This window comes from Athene noctua, chromosome 13 (assembly GCF_965140245.1).
Source record: "Athene noctua chromosome 13, bAthNoc1.hap1.1, whole genome shotgun sequence".
In the NCBI taxonomy this organism is placed as follows: Eukaryota; Metazoa; Chordata; class Aves; order Strigiformes; family Strigidae; genus Athene; species Athene noctua.
The window spans coordinates 22,852,814-22,876,845 of NC_134049.1; the positions used below are offsets into that span (position 1 = coordinate 22,852,814).

At 39.5% G+C, this 24,032-nt stretch overlaps 1 protein-coding gene across 9 annotated transcripts in view; it reads left to right on the plus strand.

Annotated features, from left to right (window-relative positions):
- The window catches only part of MYO9A (myosin IXA), a 186,964-nt gene that overhangs the window by 18,868 nt on the left and 144,064 nt on the right, over nt 1–24,032 (plus strand). For 8 of the 9 annotated variants that reach the window (XM_074917623.1, XM_074917628.1, XM_074917626.1 and 5 more), the window contains exon 2: nt 15,477–16,398. In XM_074917623.1, the coding sequence (XP_074773724.1) occupies nt 15,556–16,398 (843 nt within the window). In that variant the 5' untranslated portion in view covers nt 15,477–15,555. Of the gene's footprint in view, nt 1–1,815; nt 1,947–15,476; nt 16,399–24,032 lie in introns of all 9 variants that reach the window. The other variant, XM_074917624.1, reaches the window with a different exon arrangement.

Sequence of the window (24,032 nt, forward strand, 5' to 3'; positions counted from 1 at the left end):
TAATTTTTGCTTAGTGCATTTTGAAATTTGCAGGCGTAACACACCTGCACGTTTTTCTGTCTGTGTTGGTGCCAGCAGCTAATCCTGGGAGCTCTTAGTGCATCAGACGAGCGCCATGTCCTTGTGTGCCTGATGAGAGCTGAGAGGTAGCATCTGCTCCGGGATGGACCTGTTACCGCTGCAGGGCGATGGTAGCGAGGATGGCTTGTATGTTATGGCCCCGGGCAGCTGCCTGTTGTGGCCAGCACCACTGTCCCAATGTTTCTAATTCTGCTGGTGAAATGGAGTGCAAGTAATTGCAAAAACCAATATGTTAAATAATCTGATTTTTTTATTACTTTATTTTATTGCTGGATCCTCTCTTCATCCTCCCCCACTCTGTTTTGTAATGACCTTGCTTTGCCTCTAGTGAGAAAATCGAACTAATTTTGTTGACTTGTCTTTTTAAATGCTCATTATTGGATTTACCCAACCTCTTTTTCTGATGTGGAGAGTTGTGCTGGCCTTGTGCCATCTGAGTAATTTGTAGTAATCTGAAAACATTCAGTTAAAATGGTTTATGGTTGCCCTCACCTAACTTCTGCTTTTAAAGAAAACAATTCTTGTGAAACTGCTGTATATGTTGATTTAGTTGGGCAGATGAGCATTTTCAAATCCTTTGAGTATGGAAAAGAGAGATGAGATGCATGCCCAAGACTGAGAATATTTCAGCTGCAATGTTACTGAATATAAATAAAAAATATAGTAACTTGAGAAAAGTAAACCGTGTAGTTTTTTTACGTAGGATCTTGGAGGGTGTTTTTTTCATTGAGGTCTGGTGACTTTAGGGAGAGGTTTTTGATCTTACATCATATTTTAAAGTGGCAAAAGTATGGTTTCTTTATTATGACTGAATCCTTGATTCTTGTAAATCAGCTTCTACTATCAGGGAAATTGCCATATATTTTCTAGGTGATGAAGTGCTTGTGGAAAACCATTTAGATCTGGATATTGTGGAGTGCCTTTAGTTCCCATCTCAGTTGTCCTTCATGTAAATAAAAGGTAGAAATGAAACCAGCTGTGTTATCTGAGCCTGCTCAACTGTACTCAGCATTGCATTTCAGTTTCTTCAGATAACACGTGGCTGACCTTGGCTGTGTCCTGTCCCCTTCCAAGGGCAGGGATGCCAGGCTGGTGGTGTGTTTTGTTTTAAATACAAGTCCTGCTCTGTGTCCACTCCAGGCTGCAAGGTTGGGGAGGTATGCTGGCACGGAGTGGTCCTTGTTAGGTTTTGAATGGACTCATGGTCTTAGTAAAGCCTACTGTGTGCTCATGTTTCTCATCACTATACATTGATGTTCAGCATACCTGATATAATATTAAGAGCTGGGGCAGCATTTTGGATACTGCGGTCTGCTTGTGGAAATAATTTGTTTATGGGCGTCAAATCAAATGAAAGGTTCTCTACAGAAACAGGTGAATGTTATTAGAACCTTGCTTGCTGTAACAAGCCCTTCTCCGAGGACATTTGGAGACAGAAAACAGGATCTAAAAATAATTTCAAGCTTGTGGAAGCTATTTGGTTGCTCTCTAATTTAAAAGTCATAATAATAGCTAAAAAAATCTCTGAGAAACTTAATCCTTATCTTTATAATCAGTTCTTCACTGCAGTTTTGTTAAATGCAGAATTTTCTTTTTCTGTTACTGATGGCACTTTTATACTAGCAAAGAAAGTACCTAAAATCTACTGCTAATACCCTTTATAAAGGAAGACGCTTAAAACCCATCTGTACTGCAGTTTTTGAAGAGATGTCTGCATTTTATCTCCCGTGTCAGGTGGAATTGATGCTTTTCCATATCGAGACACAGAGATCGCTGAATGTTTTGTGCGGAAGAGGTGCCTCTGCTTCCCCTTGAACATCGAAAAGAAAACCTGGGACAGATTGGCATATGGTAGAAAGTAAAAGGTGAGAGAGCCTGGTGACTTTCTCTGGGAATAACCCTGCAACTGAAGCTAAGTCCTTGAATAATTAGAAGAATCACCTTAGAAATTGTCAAACCCAAAATATACTAGGGGAGGCTTCAGATTTTTAGCAGGTTTCAAAGAAAATGAATATACAAGGTGGATGAGAGACTTTTCTCGTACTGCATTTGGCACCCCATTTCAGGATAAGTGTGATTATCTGCTGACTGCAATTAGGGCAAATGCCATCACCAGAGCTGCTTTGTGAGCTGTGGTAAATGCACCAACAGATGTCGAAGAAGCGGTTTTGCAGACCTGGCTTAAAAGATCTTATTTTTCTCCACCTGATGTTTTTACTTGGGATGTGGAATTATCTTTGAGATGTTTAATACTTTGCTGCTTCAATCTCTGTCATCTAATTTCTTCCACCATCTGAGGATGCTTGACCTCTGTCGGTGCAGACTGCTTGAGCTGTGTGCTCGATGACCGTTTGTTTTCTGTTTGTTTTAGTCTTTACTTTTTGAGGATGGACCAGGTCAGAATTTCTTTTTCATAGCAGTGCTCTAGCCTAATGAAAAATCATTCCTGTCAATGGAAAAAAAGTGGGAAGCTCATCCCTCACCTTTTATTTTGGATGGAAAAATAGTCCTTCTAAAGGCAAGGGAGGACATATGGAAGTACAAGACACTCTGAACGGAAGAGAAAAAAGCAAATACATTGTGTTAGTTTGAATACACTTGGTTTTAATTTGTGCCCACTGAAGTACTGAAATCATGAAATCATTCCACTGCCAGTCTTGTGAATATTTCTATTTTGAAGCTTGATCTCCAAAGAAACCAGATCTCCAACCTCCAGAGGAGATGTTTTTTCTCAGACGATATAATGAGATTCAGACTGTTACCTTGATTGGCTTAATTCTTACCTTATTAGACTAATATAGTGATTTTTTTTTTAAAAAAGGTTGTTTTCCAGAATGTGCTTTTGAATTTTATTTGCTCAACAGCTACATTCCTTTGGTTACCTATTTTGTGTTGAGCTCTAGCTTGGCCAGTTAAGGTGGAAGCTGCTACCCAAGTGCAAGAATTGAATTGTGATCCAAGCTGCTGTGGGTTCTAGCTTTTGCCCAAAGTTGGAAAGATTCAAACTAAATGCAAAGTCCATGAATGTCTTTGTCCCCAGCGTCATCTTAATCCTTGTCTTTAGGTGCTGCTTGCCCTGCTTCATGTTGGGTGGCCCTGTGGATTTTCCTGCTTGGCAGGTTTGGGAATCGGGATGCTTTTTTCCTAATCCTTATCGGTGATGTACAATTAGTGAAAGGTGTATGAAACCTCATAAACGAGCTTTAAATAAGCCAGAGGATATCAGAGTCACCCTAAAATACAAGTTTGTTATGGCAGCGTGCTGTGTCACAGCGTCTGCTGTAGAACCATGATCATTTACTGCTTGTAACAGTTATATTTCAAAAAGGATAATTATGGCATCCCTAATGGATGCATCGATTCCCTGGTACCGGTCACTGAACATTGCTGAATTTCTGTAGATTTCAGTCTATCTGCTCCATCAAGAAAAACTTGTTAACCTTAAGGAGAAGTTGAATTTAGTTCAACCAGGTCTTGTAGTTCCCATAGACTCATTAAAAGGTCTAGTCCTCTCCTGGTCAAGTGTTTGTCTTGTATACATGTTGTGTTTGGATGCTAGCACTGATCTCTTACTGGCTATCCATAGTACTTTGCCTGTGAAAACAATCACCATCCACATGTACAAATTTTCTCAGTTCACTGTTATTTAAAAAAAAAAAAAAAAAAAAAAAAGGTGGTCTTTTCTAGGCTATTCCAGTGCTTGTAACTGAGCAAATAAAAAGCAGGTCTTGCTAGCAGTACCTCCCATCTTGCAGAGGATAGCAACCTTGTTAGTTAATTAATTAGTGTCTGAGATTCATTTTTCAAAATGCAGCTTGACTTCCTCCTTTATGTTTGCTCCTAAACGAGCTGTGGAGGTGGAAACTTTTTCCACATTGCCATACTGCACTTCTGTTTATTAAAAGGATCTCTAATTCCAAAAAATAACCTCATCTTCATAGTCCATCCAGTTCTTGCCTTCTCTATTTAAAATGTTGAGAGTGATGCCGGGATAGCGTTTAGTTTTCTTAGCCTTTCACATGGAATCCACAGCTTATTTCAAGTATATCATGAACAATTAAAGTAGCCGCTGATTGCAGCTCTGTGTCCTTGTCAGAGCTGCAACAACGAAATTCAAAACGAGACAAAATCTTGGGAAAAAATAAGATTTGCATAGGAACCTTTGTGCCTGTTAGGGCTAAGCGGACAAAAAGACAAGCTGCAGTGCGGAGACCCACGCTACAAGTACTAACTGTGCTAACAGTGGTGGGAAGTATACTATATACTAGAATATAATACTAGTGGTATTTCAGACAAGCTGTCCTTTCAGTTTTAGAATATCAATATTAATTAGTGAAATTTCAGCCTTGAATTATTTTGATGACATGCATTATTATATACTTGGCTAGCTTCCCCTTTTTTTTTTCCTTCTTTTCGATATTAATGTTTTCAAAGAATACAAAGCTTGTGTTTTCAGGTAGCTGAAAATAGCTATTTTTAAGTGAAGCTGTCATCTATAATTCAAGGGATTTTTCAGTACTTCTTGGATTATAAGAAGGCTTTTGGGTTTGGTTTTGTGTCCTGATGCATTCAGAACACTCTTCTTTGAGTTTAAAAGTCACTCTTGTGTTGTGGCACTTACCTGACAGCTTAATTTTGAGATTGAATATACTGTTTTGTGGTAGTTTAAATGCGTCATCCTATTTTTGCCCTTGCTTGTAAATTATCATAAACTGTGGGATGAATATTTTTTTATAAACATGGCCTTTAGAAGAAAAAGACCTTCCCCCCCCCCAACTAGTTGTTGGAAGTCTTGTTTAAAATATGACTCATCCTGTTTGGTGTGTGTTTGGGCTTTGGGTTTTTTTTTTTGTAAGGTAACTAAGCAGATCTGGCAGTACAGTTTTAATATTCTTTTTCCTTTGGCACATTTCTGAATGCTTTAAGTTCTAGTTTTTTGTTCTAGCTAGGCTATACAGAAAATGTATAGGTTGGTAGCAGGTATGCATTGGCTTGCAGTCTGTGGATAATGGGATCGAGTACCTGGCAGCTGCGTGGACTGGGGAGCAGAAGGATGCTTTCAGGTCAGGGCTACAAGCTTTTGTATAGTTCTGCACTGAAAAGAAAGAATAGTTTTGTAGGATTTTTAAGGGCTCAGTTTAGAGGAGGGAAAGCTACCTGTACGGTCTGGCAATACAGATCAAATTTCTAAAATATATAGGTTAAGTGACGCACTAAGCTGTTTCAGATGCTGAACTTTGAGGAGACGGGTAACACATGGCATCATCGCTTACTTAGTATGAACCTAAATCTAGTCAGGAGCAGCTGCTTTTTTTTCTGACGAGGCTGCAGTTATTGCTGTTGAGGGCTGACTTTCATTTACTGCAGAAAAGATGATTCTCTTTGGGGAAATGATTTCATCTGCAGATGGAAAACGGGAAGGAGGTGCAAGCAGAAGTGGCAAACCGGAGGACAAAGCTCACACGAGTTTTGCAGTTAGCTGTTGTCTTCGTTTAAGGAGGGTTTTAAAAGAACAAGAATGAGTTTGTGTGGAAGCCTTGGTGATTTGTGTTCCAGAAATAAGACTTCTGGCAGAAGAAACCACATCTGACAGGTGCCAGCATCTGCAGGGGTAGGTGCTTGTGGTACTATAACAATATGGACTTCAAAAATAATTTTATTCATATTCAGATGCTTGAGAATAGCTGAATTGTAGTGTTGCTTAAAGAATACGAGACAGAGCAGAAAAGTTGGAGAATTATCTGTTTAAACTCTTGTTCGTTAAAAGGTATGCTTTACCTAAAATGTTTGAAAAATGGTATTTGGCTTCTGACCAGTCAGAGTTGCTTTTTATTCATTTTAATCTTGAGGACTATATATCCTATTAGTAGGAAAGTTGGAAATGTCTTTTTGGCAGAAGAGAAAGCTCAGCTTTTTGTGTTGATTGATCGTTGGGAGCAGACAGGTTAATAATTTTTGTAAAATGTACTAAGATCGTGTTGGGAATACTAGAAAATTTTATTTGAAGCAGATTCTTTGCCAGAAAGAATTTTCTGTGAAAAGGTTTTAAAATCATCCCTTTCTCACTATCGGTTGCCGTCCGTAATCCTCCATAAAACGAGGAAAGAGAGAATGTCAGTAACAACATTATTATACCTGCTTCTAGCCCTATTGCACTTAAATTTGACTTTGCACCTAAGCTGTATTCACTTCTTCCACATAACTTCAAAGCTCTTAAGACTACAGGGAAACATCTAAAATTATCAAGATATTATTTGACCCAGTATTCAAAAATAACGAGATGACATTCAGTTATGCAAATTGTGCCTAATTTGTTTTTTTTTTTTTTTTTTAAAGGGAAATACAGCACAGGTATTCTCACTTCCAAAGTGGCTTAACGTCTTATTTGATGCGTGTGTGGGCTCCATGATAAGGAAAGCTAAGAAGCAGTGGCTTGTCTTGGCTTGTGCTGGAAGTGGGTTGACTTTCCTGAGGAAGGAAACCTCCAGCCTGAGGATCTGCTGAATGTCATGGTTCTCTAACCAAACAAGACCCTTTAAAAAAAATCAATATACTTATATATTGATATATATCGGTATATCAGTAGATATCAATTGATTTATATTAATATTCAAAATACTCTTACATTACGATAAAATTACAATGTGAGATTATTTCTTGATGATAGCACATAAAAATGCATATTTTTTATTAATAAGTTGCCAATTATTTCCCTTATCTTTAGAAATTTTTTAATGCAGTGATACAGTGGCGTTTAGGTGCTAGTGCAATATATTTGTGTAATACTTAGTGTTTCTGGAAAGGCGATTATCTTTTTGTTCAGCTGTTATTTCAGGTGGGATGCTTTTTGAAGCTGTAAGTGGTACTGAAGTGCTGTGCCGCATCCTTTTCCTCACAGCTGCAGTCAGGTTTCTCCTACTGCCGGTGCCTTCAGGGCTGGATTAGGAGTGGAAGGATGCCTACATTGCCCTCGGTTTTGTTCTCTGAAGCTCTTGAGCTCTTTTAGGATAGAAGTGTCTTGTCCTTAACACTGGTGTAATTCCTGGGCTCTGAAAAAGTTATTTTCTGCATCTATTTTGGGGCTGGCAGGGTGCTCCTCAGTGTGAACTTCTGAAGTCCTTGGCAGCGTCTCTCTGCTCTAACAGTTAATGTCCTTCATTTTTAACAGGTTCAAAAAGATTTTTATTGTAAACACTGGGTTTTTCAAGCTCTATATGTGAAATTTTTGGCTGCAAACAAAATTATAAATAGCTAGGCATATGCTTCTTGAGATAACAGGAAGATCTTATGTCCATTTACGGTTTATACAGCCATCTCCCTGCGAGCTGGCTCTTCTCTGCACTTGTATTAATGTGGTATTTGACAGTGATCTATGCTTTCAGGATATCAACTCCAGATTTGTTTCCAGTTGGGTTTCCAGAGGCTGAACTGCTCTGAGTAAACCTGTAAGGAGCAAATCCAACCAGCAAAGCCGGGTAATCAGATTTTGGCTGTTCACATGAACAGAATTGCTGTATTGGTGAGGGATGTTCTGTCAGACATCGATATTCAAGCCAAGAGTTAATCTGGCAAAACTTGAAGGTGCTGTAAATGTAATTTTGCCACTTCTATAAATGACATTATTTTGTATTTGCAGCAGGGTTGTTGTGCCTCTGGCCAGTGGCTGCTTAACTAGTCATTAGAAGAAGCAAAACAACCTGTAGCAATGATTCGTCCCCCTGAAAGCCTCCAAACACTTGGGACACACAAAGCACTTTATTAGTTTCTTGATTTTTGTTAGTCCTTGCCACTCAGCTTACAGTTCTTGTTAGCCACATAAGGAATATGAGAACAGCAGGTTTAAGGTAAACAAGTGTCATCCTTGCAGCCTGAGAGATGACTCAGTACACACAGAGAATTATTCCAGTACAGAGAGAGAATTAACTTCCAAGTGCTGACTGTTCAGTGAGTACCATGAAAAAAGCTGATTATTTTAATACTTTAACACCGCTGCCACTATTTATCTGTAGGATGCACATTTTGGGAGCATGGTAGTGCTTCCAGAAATCAAGATGAAGTGACTCAAACTGGGAGCTCAAGAAAGAGGAACATTCTAGGGCTACATTTTGTTTGTACCATTTTTTGGGGGGTCTCAGCATCACACAGAAGTACTGTGATGGAAGTGAAGATGGAAGTCACTTCTTCCATTCAGCTGGCTCAATGAGAAGACCTCACCAAGCCTTACTGTAGTTCTTTTTTTTAAAAAAAAACAAATTTTATTTTTTTTTTTTTTTTCCCCTTGTCCATGCCTACAGTAGCACCTCCAGCCAGCAAGGCAGAATTCCTGCAGACAAGAGTTTTTTTCACTGCATAGCCCTGATTAATTACTCGGACGCTGATTCATTCCCTGCACTTTCAGGGAAGAGTACGTGATTGTGGTGTTATTCACATCCTAATTCAGTTCCGTGTGCATCAGAACTGTTTGCAACAGCTTCTAGGAGTAATTAATTTTGCAACAGCATTTCCTGTAATTTTTTGATTTGGGTTTTTTTCTTCCCATTTTCATTGTGTGTCAGCTAAAAGGTCAGCTGAAAGGTCTGAATGAGTAGCAGCATCCTTGCCCGTCTTCCAGCTGCCAGGAGAGAAACCATTGAATGGTTATTGGACCACAGGGGAATATTAAAACCTCAAGACATGGGGTAATTCCAGGCTCTGGGAGGGATTATCAGCTACTGAAGTGCTTTATGTGTCCATGGGTTTCTTAAATAGCAAGAAATGTCAAATCAAAGTATGGGCAAACAGAGCCCATCTCTGAAAGAGAAGACCACCTCCAGTGTCCAGCAAGAAGGTGACAAGCTGAAATGCAAGTCTCATCCTCAGTATAGAAGTGAATAGACAGGAAGCTGATAGGCTTCCTTAAAGTGCTGAATAAAAATGAAAAATACAGGATAAAAGAGCCTGATAAGACTTTTTTCAATTTTTCAAGCCACAGGAGAAGCTGGTGATCTTAGGAACAACTTAGAATATGTTTGCAACCTATTTTAGGTTGCACTTAGTGTGGGCAGCTATACATCTTTGGGAATGATTTACGTAGTTTGAGCTGTGTATTTACAACTTATTTCTTTATATTCTGGGAATCCTTCTTGAAGGCTGAGTAGACATCTCTGGCTGTACAGGCATAACAGTATGGGATCACCTCTCCTTGGAGAAATACTTTCCCACTACCAGAGGCATGGTGGTTAACACTGGCCAAGAGTGGTTCCTCCTTTTATTATGACTCTTGACAATAACAGACAAAAACCAGTTTATGAATCCAACTTGGACCTGGGATTTCAAGAATGTTTATCTACAAAATCATTTGTGTTTGCAGGAGGTGAAGGGACACCAGATTTTTCAGGTTCACCCACATTTGCTTTGAACTCTGAGCAAGATGAAATGGATTTAACAAGGGAGAATTCTTGATTGCAGAATTGGGACCAAATGGAGAATTTTAAGGGGAAAGAAACCACCAGAGCAGTAGAATGTGTTGGGATGCCATTGCATGCTTGTCCTTGCTGTCACAGGAGACAGGTGGTTTGGTGCCCACAGGAGTTGCATTTTGGTTGTGCCTTGGCACCCCATCATGCCAGGTCCTGCAGGGACTTCTGTTGCTGCTGAGCCTCTGCAAGTGTGTCTCTGCTCCTGCTTCCATTCTAATTTAGGTTGTCTCACTGCACTGGCATCTTGCTTATGTGCTTCAGTCCAAATAAACTACTCGGAAATGTATCCAAAAGACATTTTTTTGCATATGGATAATTTTGGAGTGTTTGTTGATGGAGTTTTTTTCCACATCCAAGCTTATCATCACTTTTGAAGATGTAAATTTGAATTACGATTACAAATCTAGTTGAAGATGTCCCCGCTCATTGCAGGAGCGTTGGACTAGATGACCTCTAAAGGTCTCTTCAAACCCCAACCACTCTATGATCACTATAATACTTGCAGATCTCACTTTTCTTGCATTAGAGGTTTCATTCTTCTGGGCAAGACTAATTTTACAGAAATTTTTCATTCGGTTGTACTGCAAAACAGTACCCTTTGCACCTTCTGCCTTCCCTGTACCAATACTTGGGTCCATAAATCTGCGTTTTTAGGTTAGCACCACCTCCTGCACTTGATCTGCGAGGTTCTTGGAGGCAGACCAACATAGATGATTAAATGACGATAATGATGATTCTCTCCAATTAGGAAACAGTGGGAAGAGAAAACCACGGTGAGCACCGTGAAGAAGAGAAAGGTGATAACAAGGAGAGAGTTACATATTATATAGACTATCAAATGAACTGACACTTAAAACTCTGCAATAATAACCAAGATGTTGAGCATATACATGGGCTTTTCTGCCCTCCTAGGACATGGTAGTTTTACAGACTGTCATGGATGTGTCAGTCTGGCATCAGTTTTAATATCATAGGGGTGTTATTTTTGGGTACCAGCAACACTATTTGCTGCTGCAGGAGAGAAATTTGGAGAGCTCATGTGCCGATATATTCAGATTAAGCAGTGAAGTATGTTTAAATTGGCTGTTTCTTTATCAGATTTTTAAAGTTTATCTATTTCAGGAATTTCTGGTCCACACAGTATGCGTTTTGACATACCGGTGGACAGATAAAACCAGCAACCAAGCCTATTATGATTGCCTGAGGACTGGGAACGGGGAGAAAGTTTCGTTATTTTTGTAGCCCCTTGTCTGGGTTATGGGATGTTATAATAAAACAAAGTGAACTTTGCTTCCAGAATAGCCGCTTTATCTGCTTCAACACTGACACTAATCTCTATTTTTTCCAAATCATCCAATATTTGGCAAACTCTGTGCTTTCAGGCTTTAGCTGTCACAGATTATTTATGATGGGTACTGATGCTTCCGGTGGACAGTTTATTTTGGATTTTTGCCATGTGTTACTTACACTGTCCCTGGAAATGAAAATACTGAGATTGGTCTTTCTGAATGGGAAAATAAATGGCATGGCTGAAACCCTCCATTTCAGTTACCTTTCTGAAGGTAACTGGAGCATTCTCATTAGTTTGATACTCCTTACAGAATAATGCTGGCTAAAAATTGCAGCCCCCAATGCAAGAGCTCTCACTGTATGTGATCATATATATATGTTTAATTTGAGAAAGCACATTTGCTACCAGTCTTTATGTATATTAAACTGTGGCCAACTAGTAAAAGATTGCATATAATGTAAAGGTAAACAACTATTTACAAGTTTAGTGCAAAGCCCAGCTGACCATCATAATTTCGGTATTTTTTTCTGCCAACCTGCTGGTAATCAGATTATTACTGAGATTTTTATAAGGGCCTCTGAGCTACTTAGAAATATTAGTCTGTTTTGTTATGAGGGAGAACACAAGGCTTAACTTGTAATCTCATGTTTGTTTGGAGATCATGCTTTTTACTTTGCAGGTAGAACCACGTCACAATAGTAAAATTGAGCAAAATAAACCTCCAGGGTCAATTTGAGTAAAAATCTTAATTCAAAAGTAGAAAATGGAAAAGAATATAGAAAATATTAGGCTGAAAGTATATTGGCTTAAAATGTCATAAATTCTTCCTTCCACAGACATGCATAGTCTATAAATTTTGGCTGGAGCGTTCACGGGCGTTTGCAATTATTTCTGACCTCTGAGGACTGATGTATCCTCTGGGTTTCCAACTCTCGCAGGATCAGCATCCTGTTGCTGCCACCTTCATCCTTGCCAAAGCCAGTCCGTGAGCAAAGCAGCTGAGCCATAGCTTGGTGGTGAAGTCAGGTCATCTTGTAGTCTGCCACTTATTTGGGTACAGAGACAAGCATCCCCTTTCCGTAAGATACTAGCTTTTCTTTTCCATAAGCCTATATAAATGACTTAGATGTAGCCTTATATCTTCTCATTTAAATGTAAACACATAGCAATGCAAGATGCCTTTAATTAAAATAATGCATAGAGCAAGTATTTGTGGGTTGCAAAATACTTTGGTTTGTTCTTTTCATGTTCCTATTTAATTTTTTGTGTCCGAACACAAAAACATCGTTAATTTTAGAAGTAATATAGAATCTAATATGACAGCCTGCTTGAACAGTTGTCATTAGGAGAACCTTTCCCATAATTACCTAATTATACATATTTCATTGCAATATTTTCTCCAAAATACTTTGGAAACTGACTGTCTGCAAGAGGCATGTTTGATGTTAAGCAGAGCCAGGCTCATGTGCATCAGCAGTTGGGAGACCACAAGCAATTATCTTCATTAATGTTTCTTTGACCTAACATAATACTACAAGACATGTTTAGCATTATTAAAACCAAATCCTGTGGCATGCCTCCTGTGATTTATAAGGCTCAAATTAACACCTCTTTGCTTTCTGACCTCGCTAAATTTCTTAATCGTTAGTGGAAGCTTCTGGCATTTGAGTGGTTGGGGGGGGGGCTTGGCTCTTCTGCGTTCCCAGAGTTATTGGGACTTGTAGCATCTCCACGGGGTTCATGCCTGTGTCTCAATTCTGCTGAATTCAAGTTGTTTGGATACAGAAGATACAGATGTTTGTTATTCTCCTGAGACCATGCAGAATCTATAGAGAAGTGAGGAAAGCTTTTGGGTAGGTGTGGTAGAGTGGCATGATGCTTTATAGAGGATTTATTGATCTTACATGTATCTGATAGAAGGAAGAAGGTAGCAGGGGGGGTTGGATTGCTCAAGGTAAGCAACTTAAAGTCATGTTTGCAGTTCTCACGTGAGTCAGCAGTCTTTGATAGGCTCTGATAACTTGAATAAAAATAGCCAGTCCTCTTGTTATAAGCTTTGAAGTCAAATCTTGATAAGGAATTATCTAGCTTAAGCATGGTGGGGTTTTTTTCCCTTCTTGAAGAAAAACTGATGCTGGAGTCATTGAGCCAGACAAAGAAAGCCCAACCCAGCACTTAACTGACATCATCCCTGTTGCATCTGTGCCTATAATAAAGCTATAGGAAAGCAGCTGGAGTGCTTCCCAGTATATAATATATGTCCTTCTACCAAGCAATGTGCCGTGAATTCCTGCCAGATGTATTTCACTGTGACGTATTAATTTCTTTGCTTTGAATAGAGTGTGGCTGGGGATAATATACTTAATGAAATATTGAAGCGGGAAACAATGCAACATAAAATAATTCTTTTCATTGGAGGAGCTCAGAAATTTTGTAGTAAATGAAACAAATCTCCAAATCTCAGCCCTGCCTCAGTGTACAAGGTGAGGGTGGCTGTGCTTGGACTAAAGGTCTTGGATCTGTGTACTTGGGGAGGAGTGCAAGGACAGGGCAACCATGTGAAATGCTTCCTCAGAATATTCTTCCTGACATCAAATATCTGAAGCTCAGGAGCTCCCTAAACCTGACCTGGGTTTTGACCTCAAGTTTTTTTGACCATTCTTGAGCATTTTGTTGATGCTGTCGGGGAACTATCATAGTCATGAGGTCTTGCTCCTGTGGGGCAGTGCTCAAGGGAGAGCTCAACGTTGTACATAACATTAGGATGTGCATCACATAAACTTTTACCTGTATTAAATGTCACCTGCCATTTCATTGCCCAGATCCTGGCTCCGAGGGTCCTCTGCGTTTCTTCATAGTTACTTTTGGTCTTTATGTTGGAATAACTCTTAACATTTTGAAGGGGAGTTCTGAGTTAGAACCAATTGCTGGAGAACTGAGGATCATTAAGTCTAGAACGGCTTTCATTTGGGGCTGGTTGTAGGATGTTGTTGTCTTGTAGTGATTAAGTTTGAAAAATTGGCTATGCGGTTGATGTTTCAGCACTGGAGATTTGTGTTCTGTGGTGTTTAAGTAGTACAAGAGAAACAAAAGTTGAGACTGTATGAATGAGTTGGCTGTAATACTTCATATCTGATATCAGATATGGACATCACTGAAAAAAGGTTGACTTGGTGGGTGGAAGTGCTACTGTTTGAATCCCAATGGGTTGAAAATCTCCTGGACAGGAAGAGAAAGGAGTTTTTCTACAGTTCACTAGCACAGGACTGTGGGATAAGGAAACTAGGGCAAGAACCAGGTCCACAGGGGAAGGCCATGGTCATTTTATCTTAAATTTGAGGTTGTTGTGTACCACACACCCATGAGAAGCTGATGATTCTTCCCACAGTCTGGATTTTGGAGAAGCTGTAGGAATAGGTGAATTGAGTCAATACAAGGTCCTCAACCCAGGAGTGTTGGAGCAAAGTATCAGGCCTGTTGGCAGTGCGTACTCTTGAATGGGCACCGCTGTGGTAATCATGTGTCCCTTTACAATGTGAGAGAACTTGGAGCTTGTAACCACTGAATGAGTCATTCTTTTTTGAACTTGAGACGAGGCAAATCTTTGTCTTTCAAGAGCAATTTTGAATGTTGCTCAGGAAGACCTTTGAACTGACAAGAGGAAACAGCCTCAAGTTGTGCCAGGGGAGGTTTAGATTGGAGATTAGGGAAAATTTCTTCACCGAAAGGGTAGTCAAGCATTGGAACAGACTGACCAGGGAAGTGGTGGAGTCACCATCCCTGGAGGTATTTAAAAGACATGTAGATGTGGCACTTTAGAGACATGGTTTAGTGGTGGACTTGGCAGTGCTAAGGTAACAGTTGGACGTGATGATCTTAAAGGTTTTTTCCAACCTCAACGATTCTAGAATTCTATGACAAAGGTGGCATTTTCCTTTTGGTTGGAGTATGCCTTTAAGTTGATATTTTAAAGTGGGTTTTTTTAAGTTAGAATTTTGTGCAACTATTCAAAATCTCAAAAAGTTTAGTTCTCTAAGAACATCTAGGAATTTATATGTATGGGTAGGCCAGTGTTAGGAAAGTCAAGGGGTGTTTTCCAAAGTCATGGTTAGCTGAATGATGCTTTCCCTAAAAGTTGGCATGAAGTATGCAAACATGGAAATAGAGACACTAACTCTTAAATAAGCCATTTGGTAATATTAAGCAATAAGGCTGTAGCAACTTTTCACATGAGAAGAATGCCACTATTGATTCAGTAGGCTGTCTGGTATGTTGCTCACAAAATACTGATTTTATTCTCTGTAAAATAAAACTGAAAATCAGAGGGTCTTTTTGAATCTTTGCTGCTTCAGTCAGGGAAAAATGAGCAAAAGCTTGAGGTGCTGTGGGTAGTTATGTCTGAGTAGAGAGGGGCCTGAGGTATGAGTAGTGTTGGTGTGTTAAACACTTCTATTTATTACAGCTTTGGGGTGTGAAAACCCTGCTCTTTTTTCAGATGTCAGTTGGGAATCATCGTTTGCCTTGTTAAAGGCAATTGGTATCGCCACTTGAGTTGCTCTGTTGCATCTCATGGTGCACATCAACTGTTTTTCAAGGATCCCTGCCAAGATAAAACACCTAACCTATTTTTGTTTTGTTTTTTTTAGCATTGCTAACATGATGACCTGACAAGAGATAGGACAGTTTTGACTATGCAGCACAGGTACTGATGGGAAAGGATCCAATATGAGTGTAAATGATGTTGGAGGAAGACGACGCTTTGAGGATAGCGAGTACACGCTGCACATATACCCCGGGAGCATCGCAGAAGGGACTATCTATTGCCCCATCACCGCCAGGAAAACTTCCACAGCTGCCGAGGTGATTGATTCGCTCATTAATAAACTTCAGCTCGAGAAAACAAAATGTTACGTCCTTGCCGAAGTGAAGGAGTTTGGTGGGGAGGAATGGATCCTCAACCCTACAGACTGCCCAGTCCAGCGCATGATGCTGTGGCCTCGCATGGCCCTAGAGAACCGCATCAGTGGCGAGGATTATCGCTTCCTCCTGCGGGAGAAGAACCTGGATGGGTCCATTCACTACGGGAGCCTCCAGTCCTGGCTGCGGGTGACGGAGGAGCGTCGCAGGATGGTGGAGCGTGGCTTTCTTCCCCAGCCACAGCAGAAGGACTACGATGACTTGTGCAGTCTGCCAGACTTGAATGAGAAAACGCTCCTGGAAAATCTCAGAAACCGCTTCAAGCAAGAAAAAATCTACACCTATGTAGGCAGCATCCTCATTGTTATTAATCCGTTCAAGTTTCTACCTATTTATAACCCCAAATATGTCAAGATGTATGATAACCATCAGCTGGGAAAGCTGGAGCCCCATATTTATGCTGTGGCAGACGTGGCTTACCACGCCATGCTTCAGCGGAGGAAGAACCAGTGCATCGTGATTTCAGGAGAGAGCGGTTCGGGAAAGACACAGAGCACCAACTTTCTGATTCATCACCTCACCGCCCTCAGCCAGAAGGGATTTGCCAGTGGAGTAGAACAGATTATTCTTGGAGCTGGACCAGTGCTCGAGGTAAGATGAAAACAAGAGTAGTGTGGAAACTTTTTAACTGTGCAAAAAAAACCCCAAACCCCCAAGTCATTGGCGTTTTATTATACTAGTCTGGGTTTATCTGATAAACGCTGATAATAAAGTTACAACAGTATTAACAAGGTGTTTCTGCCTTTAGAATCCTACCTGCTTAAAAGAAAAAGGGAAAATAAAAGTACAGCAAATGACTTTCTGACAAATTTATTAATGCTCTGTTATCACTCAAGGGTTTTTTAATACTGATATATCTTGGAGATTTTTCAGTTAGAAAATGAAAATGCCTTTCATGGATTACTGGTAGCCTTTCTTTATAGTACATTGAAAAGAGAGTTCATTGCACGTATTATATTGATAGTGTTGTATTTATGGAGTTCCTGTGCACTCAGCTTCATAGAGCTGGGGAAGAGATCAAAGGTAACTTTCATCATCAAATTTTTATTTTCTAATCATGAGTACTTTATTTGCCTGGTGCGATTAGTTACTTTATGAGGACTTTTCCTGTGTATGAAAGGAGATTAGATGAACTGCATCATTAACTCTGCAGGTATGAAACTCTAAAGAGGAATGCAAGCATTCATGAATTAATTTGCTTTGAGTTTGCACTGTAACTCTTTGAAATGGTTTTCCTTAGAATGGCCAGTTTTGCTTGTTAAAGAGTTTTGTTTGTTGAAGCCTGTCTGCACGTGTGTGATGTGAGCATCGGCTTCAGCCGTGCCGTTGTGCTTATCTGAAGCTGTGGTACAGAGAGGTGGCTCCGTGGCTGTGTTTTCTTCTTTTAAATAGAAAGTGGCTTCAACTAAAGATAGTATAACTCATGGATTTGGGGGGATTTGTTTCCTATTTTGAAAGGTTTTTGGCAGTTGTAGATACCTGCTCTTTGTGTCTATATTCCATTAATGAGTCCAAGGACTTGGTCACTTTCAACTACCAACAGAAGACTAGGAATCCCAGGAAGGACTAGTTGTCATGGATGTCTTGGCTAAGGATAAGTGAACAGCTTCGTTTTGCAAAGCCAACAAGTTTTTTTCTGGTTTTATGTCAGGTAGAATCATCTGAGCTCATTTAATCTGGAGTTATCAAATGATTAAAGTCATTCAGGATGGGCTTTGCCCTGAAAAGCAGAAAAGCTGTATAACAAACTGAAGGTAAAGAAATTAAAAAGGTGCTTTCTTTTTTTTTGACAGTCTGCATGAAACTGTGCGTTAATACTTTTAAATCACCCAGGTGAGTGGACTCACTGTTCTTGCACTCACCAGTGTTTCTCCTGTTGTGCAGGAGATGAGGGAACTATTTCTTGCTGCCATTAATGAGAAGGTGTCAGACCAGGCTCTGTTAGTCTGCAGTTAATGGTTGTTACTGTGGTGACCCAATTAGGTGACCACATTAATTTAAGAAAACTGGTATGAAAACTCTTGCATTCCACCTCCAATCCTGTTATTTATTTGAAACATTTGCATGCCTCTTTGGGTTTTGGTATGCTTTTTAGCTTATCTTGTTGGATCAAGGTCCACTTTATAGTTCTCTTAAGTAGTGTCAGAGAGAGCATCTCTTGTCTAACTTGGATGTCCAGAGGTGGAGAAGAGAGATATACATGAAAGAGAAGGTAAAAGAAGGTTTTGAGAATTGTTTTTTTCTTAAATTCTACCTTTTTCAGGAATAGGTAAAATAGTCCAGTTGCAAAACTGGCTGAGCATCACTCAGCCCTTAAATGAACTGTTCCAGCTACTTGAAAGATTAAACCTTTCCCTCCCCCACCCCCCAATACAGACTTACAGTCATTGCTTATAGTCAAACAAGCTTGTGTCCAGAGGCAAGAAATAGAGGATGCCCGTGAGCTGCACATTTCTTTGCTTTTCTTTCTCTGCCTGCTGTTATTTTACACTGTCAAACAGGGAGAGAGGGTGCAAGCAATTTCAGGATGGTGTCATCTGAAGATCCCTGGTTATCGGGATCCCTGTTGTTTCCCCTGTGTTTCAGGGTCTGAAGTTTAAGGCTACTTGCCTGGCTCTTGGGTGGGGAGCAGCACACAAAGGGTTTACTGGTAATGCTGCTGGGGACGGCCACTTCTCCCTGGGTGCTGTTGCGTGTGTTGGGATTAGGTATAGGGGAGGGATACACTAAGCCTCTTTGCTTTCCTTTCGCAAGATCTGCAGCTGTTTTTAAGGGGAAAAAAAAAATCAAAACTGAATCATATCTCTTCTCTCTTTTTTTTTTTTTTATTTTTTTCTTTTTTTTCTTTTTGAACAGAAGTTTGCATTCCTTTGCTCTAGCAGCTGGATGGCTGCTGTTGTGCTTCTCTAGCTGCCTCCAGGTCTCTTGGAGAAAGTGAGGGTAATCCAGAATTTCTTCTGCTCTGCCAGCACCAGTCCCAAATAGTCACAAATCATGCAGGCTTAAAGATAAAATGTGCATACTGCTGCTTTGCCTTCCCTTCTTAAAATTTCCTGAAAAGGGGATGTGTGGTAAAGGTTTGTGTTACCCTGCCACCCGTATGCAGATTTGACCTTGCATTTGTGGTTGAAATACACTTTTTCACTTTTCTCTAAGTTTAGATGCCAAATTTTTGCGCTTTTTTTTTCTCTCTTTCTTCATTCTTCTCCCCTCCTCCAGATACCTTCTCTGAATCCCTTGTTTTCCCTCTGTGTATTTAAAATTAAATTATGTTCAGCTCAGGCTTGTCTTTTAGGAGGCAGTGACATACGGCTTCGTGCTGTGACTTCTGATTTAGGGACAGGATGCAGCAAATGAGAGTTTACTCAGATTTCTGAATCTCTTTTTCTTTCCCTGCTTGCAAAATATCTCTGGTAGCACAAGTGTTTGACTCGAACCCACCCGTTCCTGGCGTGCTTGCAGTTGTGCTTGCATGGCAGGAGAGGAAGTGGAGCAAAATTACCTTTTTTTTAAATGCAGTTTTGTTGTTTCCCTAATTTACCTTTTTTGAATAGTCTCAGGCTATTGTTTGTGATTTTCTTTTTTTTTTTTTTTTATTAATTTGTTTGTTGCATGAGATTCCTGTGAGCCTTGTATGCACTTTTGGGGACAGCTGTCAAGGCAAGCTGTTTCTGCCATCTAAACGTGGTAATATCATCTGGTAGTTGTATGTAGCAGTGGCTGCAGTTAGAGGTGTGCATTGAGACCAAGTGTGTCCTTTAAAAGTGTATTTGACTTAAGTCCTGTGGATTTTCTTTCTCCTACAGTGTGATTCAATATACCAGCTTTTTTGTAGTAGTGCTGCTTGGATTGGTTGCAATATGACTTTTTTGTTTTGTGATAAATGGTTATATAAAATAGTTACATATTACTTATTTGTGATAAATATTACATAAATACTGTACTTATTTTTCTAATAACAAGGTTCCAATTGATTAAAAAAGGTGATTTTCTTGATATTTTTCTGTATTTTCCCCATTTTCTTGTAAAGCACTTTTATTGTTCCCCCCTACAACAATACTTTTTCAGCAGGGTATCTGTAGGTCTGAGCTTATCAAAATTTTGTGTTCTGGCTATTTAGTTTCAAGACTGAGGCGCTCAAATTCAATAATTTTATGTAGTTGCCAGAGGAAGAGTTGCATGTTCTGCAGTTCAGTTCTACTTTTGATACACTTCATGCAATATTTTAGATCAAATTTTCATTATGCTCAGCTTGATGCTTCATCAGGGACTCAGAGTGCATATCTTTGCTGCCATGTAGGAAGTTTGTTTTTCATTTAGATGTTAACCCTGATATTATCTAAGAAAGCACCAAGGAAGTGTGTTGGTCAGGCAAATGCTTTACTCCAACAGTTGCACTTTTTTTGTGAGAGGGAATAGAAGGAGCTTCCTATAGGCAACTTTTGCAGACCTTGAAGCATTTCTACTTCACTTCTAATTCTGAAATCCACAATTAAAGGTTTGCTCTAAAAAACCCCAAAATATCATTATCACATCATTTCCAATTAAAGGTAGTGAGGCGCTGGAAGAGGAGAGAAGTTGTGGATGCCCTGTCACTGGAAATGTTTAACCTGACCTTGAACAAGTTGAACAATCTGATCTGGTAGAAGGTATCCCTGCCCATGGCAGGGCGGTTGGATCTAGATGGTCTTTAAAGGTCTCTTCCAACCCAAACCATCTTCTGTGATTCAATTAGTGGTCTGTCTGGAGAACTGTGGCTTAGCCACAGGGCTATTTTACCCCATAGGTTAGGTAACTTGTTCATATGAACTTAGAACAGTGTTTTAAGACTCTGTTTTCTACTTAAATTAGCTAGAAATATCCAGATGAACTTCATATTGGAAGCCCAGCTTGTTTTCATAGGCGTAAACCTTTAGAGGTGGGATATTGATGTGCTGCTTACCAGCCCTCCCTGGAATCATCACCCTGTGCTGGTGTGTGATATAGCACATGAGCATCCTCCTCTGTTTGGTTCAAAGCGAAACATAAAACATGTTCTGGCTTTCCTGGGGGGGTTTGAATGTTAATTTATAACATCATGTTACATTTCTCTTTTCAATTCTCGGCAAAAATGCAGAAGTAGCAAATTTCTCCCTGGCTCACATATGCCCAAAGGTCCCCAGACAGGTATCGGATGAGCCCAGATCTAAAGGAGTCTGCACCAGATCATTTAATCATCTGTAACTTTCTCAACAACTCGTTTGTCATAAGTAGTACTGCGATGGCAACTACAAAAACCAGACATGTTTTCTAAGCAGCTGTTTACATGTATCTTGAAAGGTCCCAGTGGGGAATTCTCAATTGCTATTTAAAAAAAAAAAAAAGGCAAAAAGAAATGTTTCTGTGACAGGCTGAGGAACGCTGCTGGTGGCAGAGGTTAGCTGTTGCTGTCCTTCACAGTTGATGTGCATCTGCAGCATCTATACTTGAACAAAAGGAGTTGATTGCTTGAATTACTTTTGAAAAAACTGCAGCTAGCCTTTTGTAGTGGTGGAATTGCCTTTTAATTTCTGGAGCAATATTACACAACATATGTGTTTTGCTTGTACGGGGAAGTTATAGCTTCAATCTTGAGGTCAAGAAGTCTAAAAGCTGTTATTTTTGTTTTTGTTTTTTTTTTTAAATCCTGATTGTTGAATTGTTAGAGGAAAACGTAAGCAGCAACTGAAAGATACTGAATTTTATTTTATACCTTTTGCCGTGGTAATGTACAGCCTCCTTTCCTCCTTTTACCAAGCTGAATTAAGCTCCTGCAGCAGCAGCTGAAGAGCTGGCTGCTGTTAGGTGCGAGTGAAAATGATACCGCACTGCCAAAATTTCAGTGGATGCTGCTGAACGTTTCCAGAGTAAAACAAAGAGCTATTGAGCAGAGTTTAAAAAAAAAAAAAAAAAAAAAAAAATCAATTAACTAGAAGAATCGAGCATGTCCTGGACTTTCAGTATATTCGAGTGGCATCAGACAATGCAGAGGTGCTAAAGCTAAATATCCATGCATCCTCGGCTGCTTCTCCCAAGAAATTTGGCAGGATGTGTGCAAGACCTGTAGTAATCCCAGGTAGGACCCAGCTCTGCTGGCAGATCCCACCCTGGTAACTCCTGCAGTGCACAGCCAGGGTAAGGCAATGCTGTTTCTATACAGCAAATTACGGTGCAGTCATTTCCCTGTGAGAAAGGCAAATCCAACATATTTTTACTTGGAACAATACTAATGTGAAGTAAACTTTGAGTATATTCTCTTTTCCCTACCTCTTCTTGGAACATTATTATTAGGAGGTAAAATCTGAGTATATTCACATTTTTTCTTCCTACCTAAAACAGTATTAATGAGAGGTAACCAAATTTCATTTAAATGGACTTTAAAAAAAAAAAGTATCTGATTTAGCTCATGATGTTCAGTTTCCAATACACTGATTTTTAAGTAACTCGGTTGTGTCATGTGGCTCTAGAGGTTTTATATCTGAAAAATAGATTCTATGAAGGGTAGAGGGAATACCGGTTGTTCTGCTCATTACTCACTTTTGGTCATTTTTAACCTACAATATCTGCAATTATTATTGATCTCCTGTGTGGTCTAAGTTTGGGGTAGGTGTTTAATGCAGCAGCCAGGATTTTTTTGCCTTGCGTTCTTCCCTCCCCAGTGCATGGAAAGGTTAGAGAGGGAGCAGTGCACAGAGATTATACAGATGATGCCTAATGTGGGAAGAATTTGTGCAGGCCTCCGCTGGCAGCAGTGACACAAAGGAGTCATACAGCAAGGCTCATGCACCAAATGCTTTTCACCAGCCCTTTCAAAATGCTGTTATTCTTCAGCTGGTGATATTTTACAGTTTCAGGCTCTGTATCAAGTAGTGTCTTGTTCATCCGTTTCTCTGATCCTGAATTATTCAATATTTTCACTGTAGAGTCTTTCTGCAATATCCAGATTGGCTGTATCAGTAGCTCAGTTTAATATTATTATTTTTCATTATTAGCCATCTTCAGCAAACATTTCATTCCCCTGAAGTCCAGTTTACTATGCTTGAGTGACAAAAATTGTTATTTCTGACCTGTGATGACTGCAGGAAAATGGATTATCTATTAAAGCAGGTTTATGCAGAGCTGCATTTTTCTGCACCCTTAAGAATTTGCAACTATTTTGTTTCCAGCAGGGAAATGCTAAATAAAACCTTGCCTTTGCTGGGTGAAGCACTTGCCTTACAAGGAGCATTTTATTGAACCTACACATCCAATTGTCCCATCTTTTTCCCCCTCCCTCCTTGCCATCTGTTTTGGGGGAAATAGTTTTGTTTTGCTATTCATTCTCATTCATACTTTCCCATTTTTATCCCTTTCTTTAGTTTTCTTTCACCGATCTTTTAGGGTTTCACTTTTCCCTCTATTGATCTATAGCTTGATATCTATAAAATCTAGATCTAGATATCTAGAATCTGGAGATCTTGGTTTTGTAGATATCTGGATCTCGAGATATCCCGACTTTATGGAGCCCTAGTTAACTGAATATCTTGATATCTAGATTTTATAGATATTTATCTCTATAGATGTCTATATATCTATACAATATAATCCTGAGTCTGACCCAAGCAGGGGCCATGCATTTATGCTTGCATACAATCATTGTGAACTCAGATGCTGCTCAGCATTATAAGGTATTAGAGAAGAAATTACTTTCTTAATACTTTTTTTAATCTTCCACTGGCTTATTGCACCAGTCTATCTGTTGTTTGGTTTTATATTATGCTTTTTTTTTTTTAAACTTGAATATCAAGGTGCACATTTTATAAAGCCTGAAGGAAGGATCTCTTTTCTGAAAACTTTTTGTTTAATTTTTCCCTAGATATATTTATCAAATAGTATAATAATAATGTAGCACTCTGATGTAATGTTTTTAATTAAAGATTGTGCTGCTACTGTCCAGTAAGTCTTCCATGAGGATTTACTATTGATAAGAGGCCCAGATTTTATCCCTAATATGCACAGTTAATAATAGCACTGTATTTTTCTAGTCACTGAATGAGAAATTAATGCTCTAGTAGGGATTTTGTTTCTTTCCCTGTCTCTCCTGTCTCCCAGTCAAGATACAGATTTTGGTTTTTTAACCGTTTACTGAGACTCTTTTCACATTTTTCGTGTCTGAGAAGCCCACATCGGATTTTACATGCTGGGCTTGGGTGCTGGATGGATGCCAG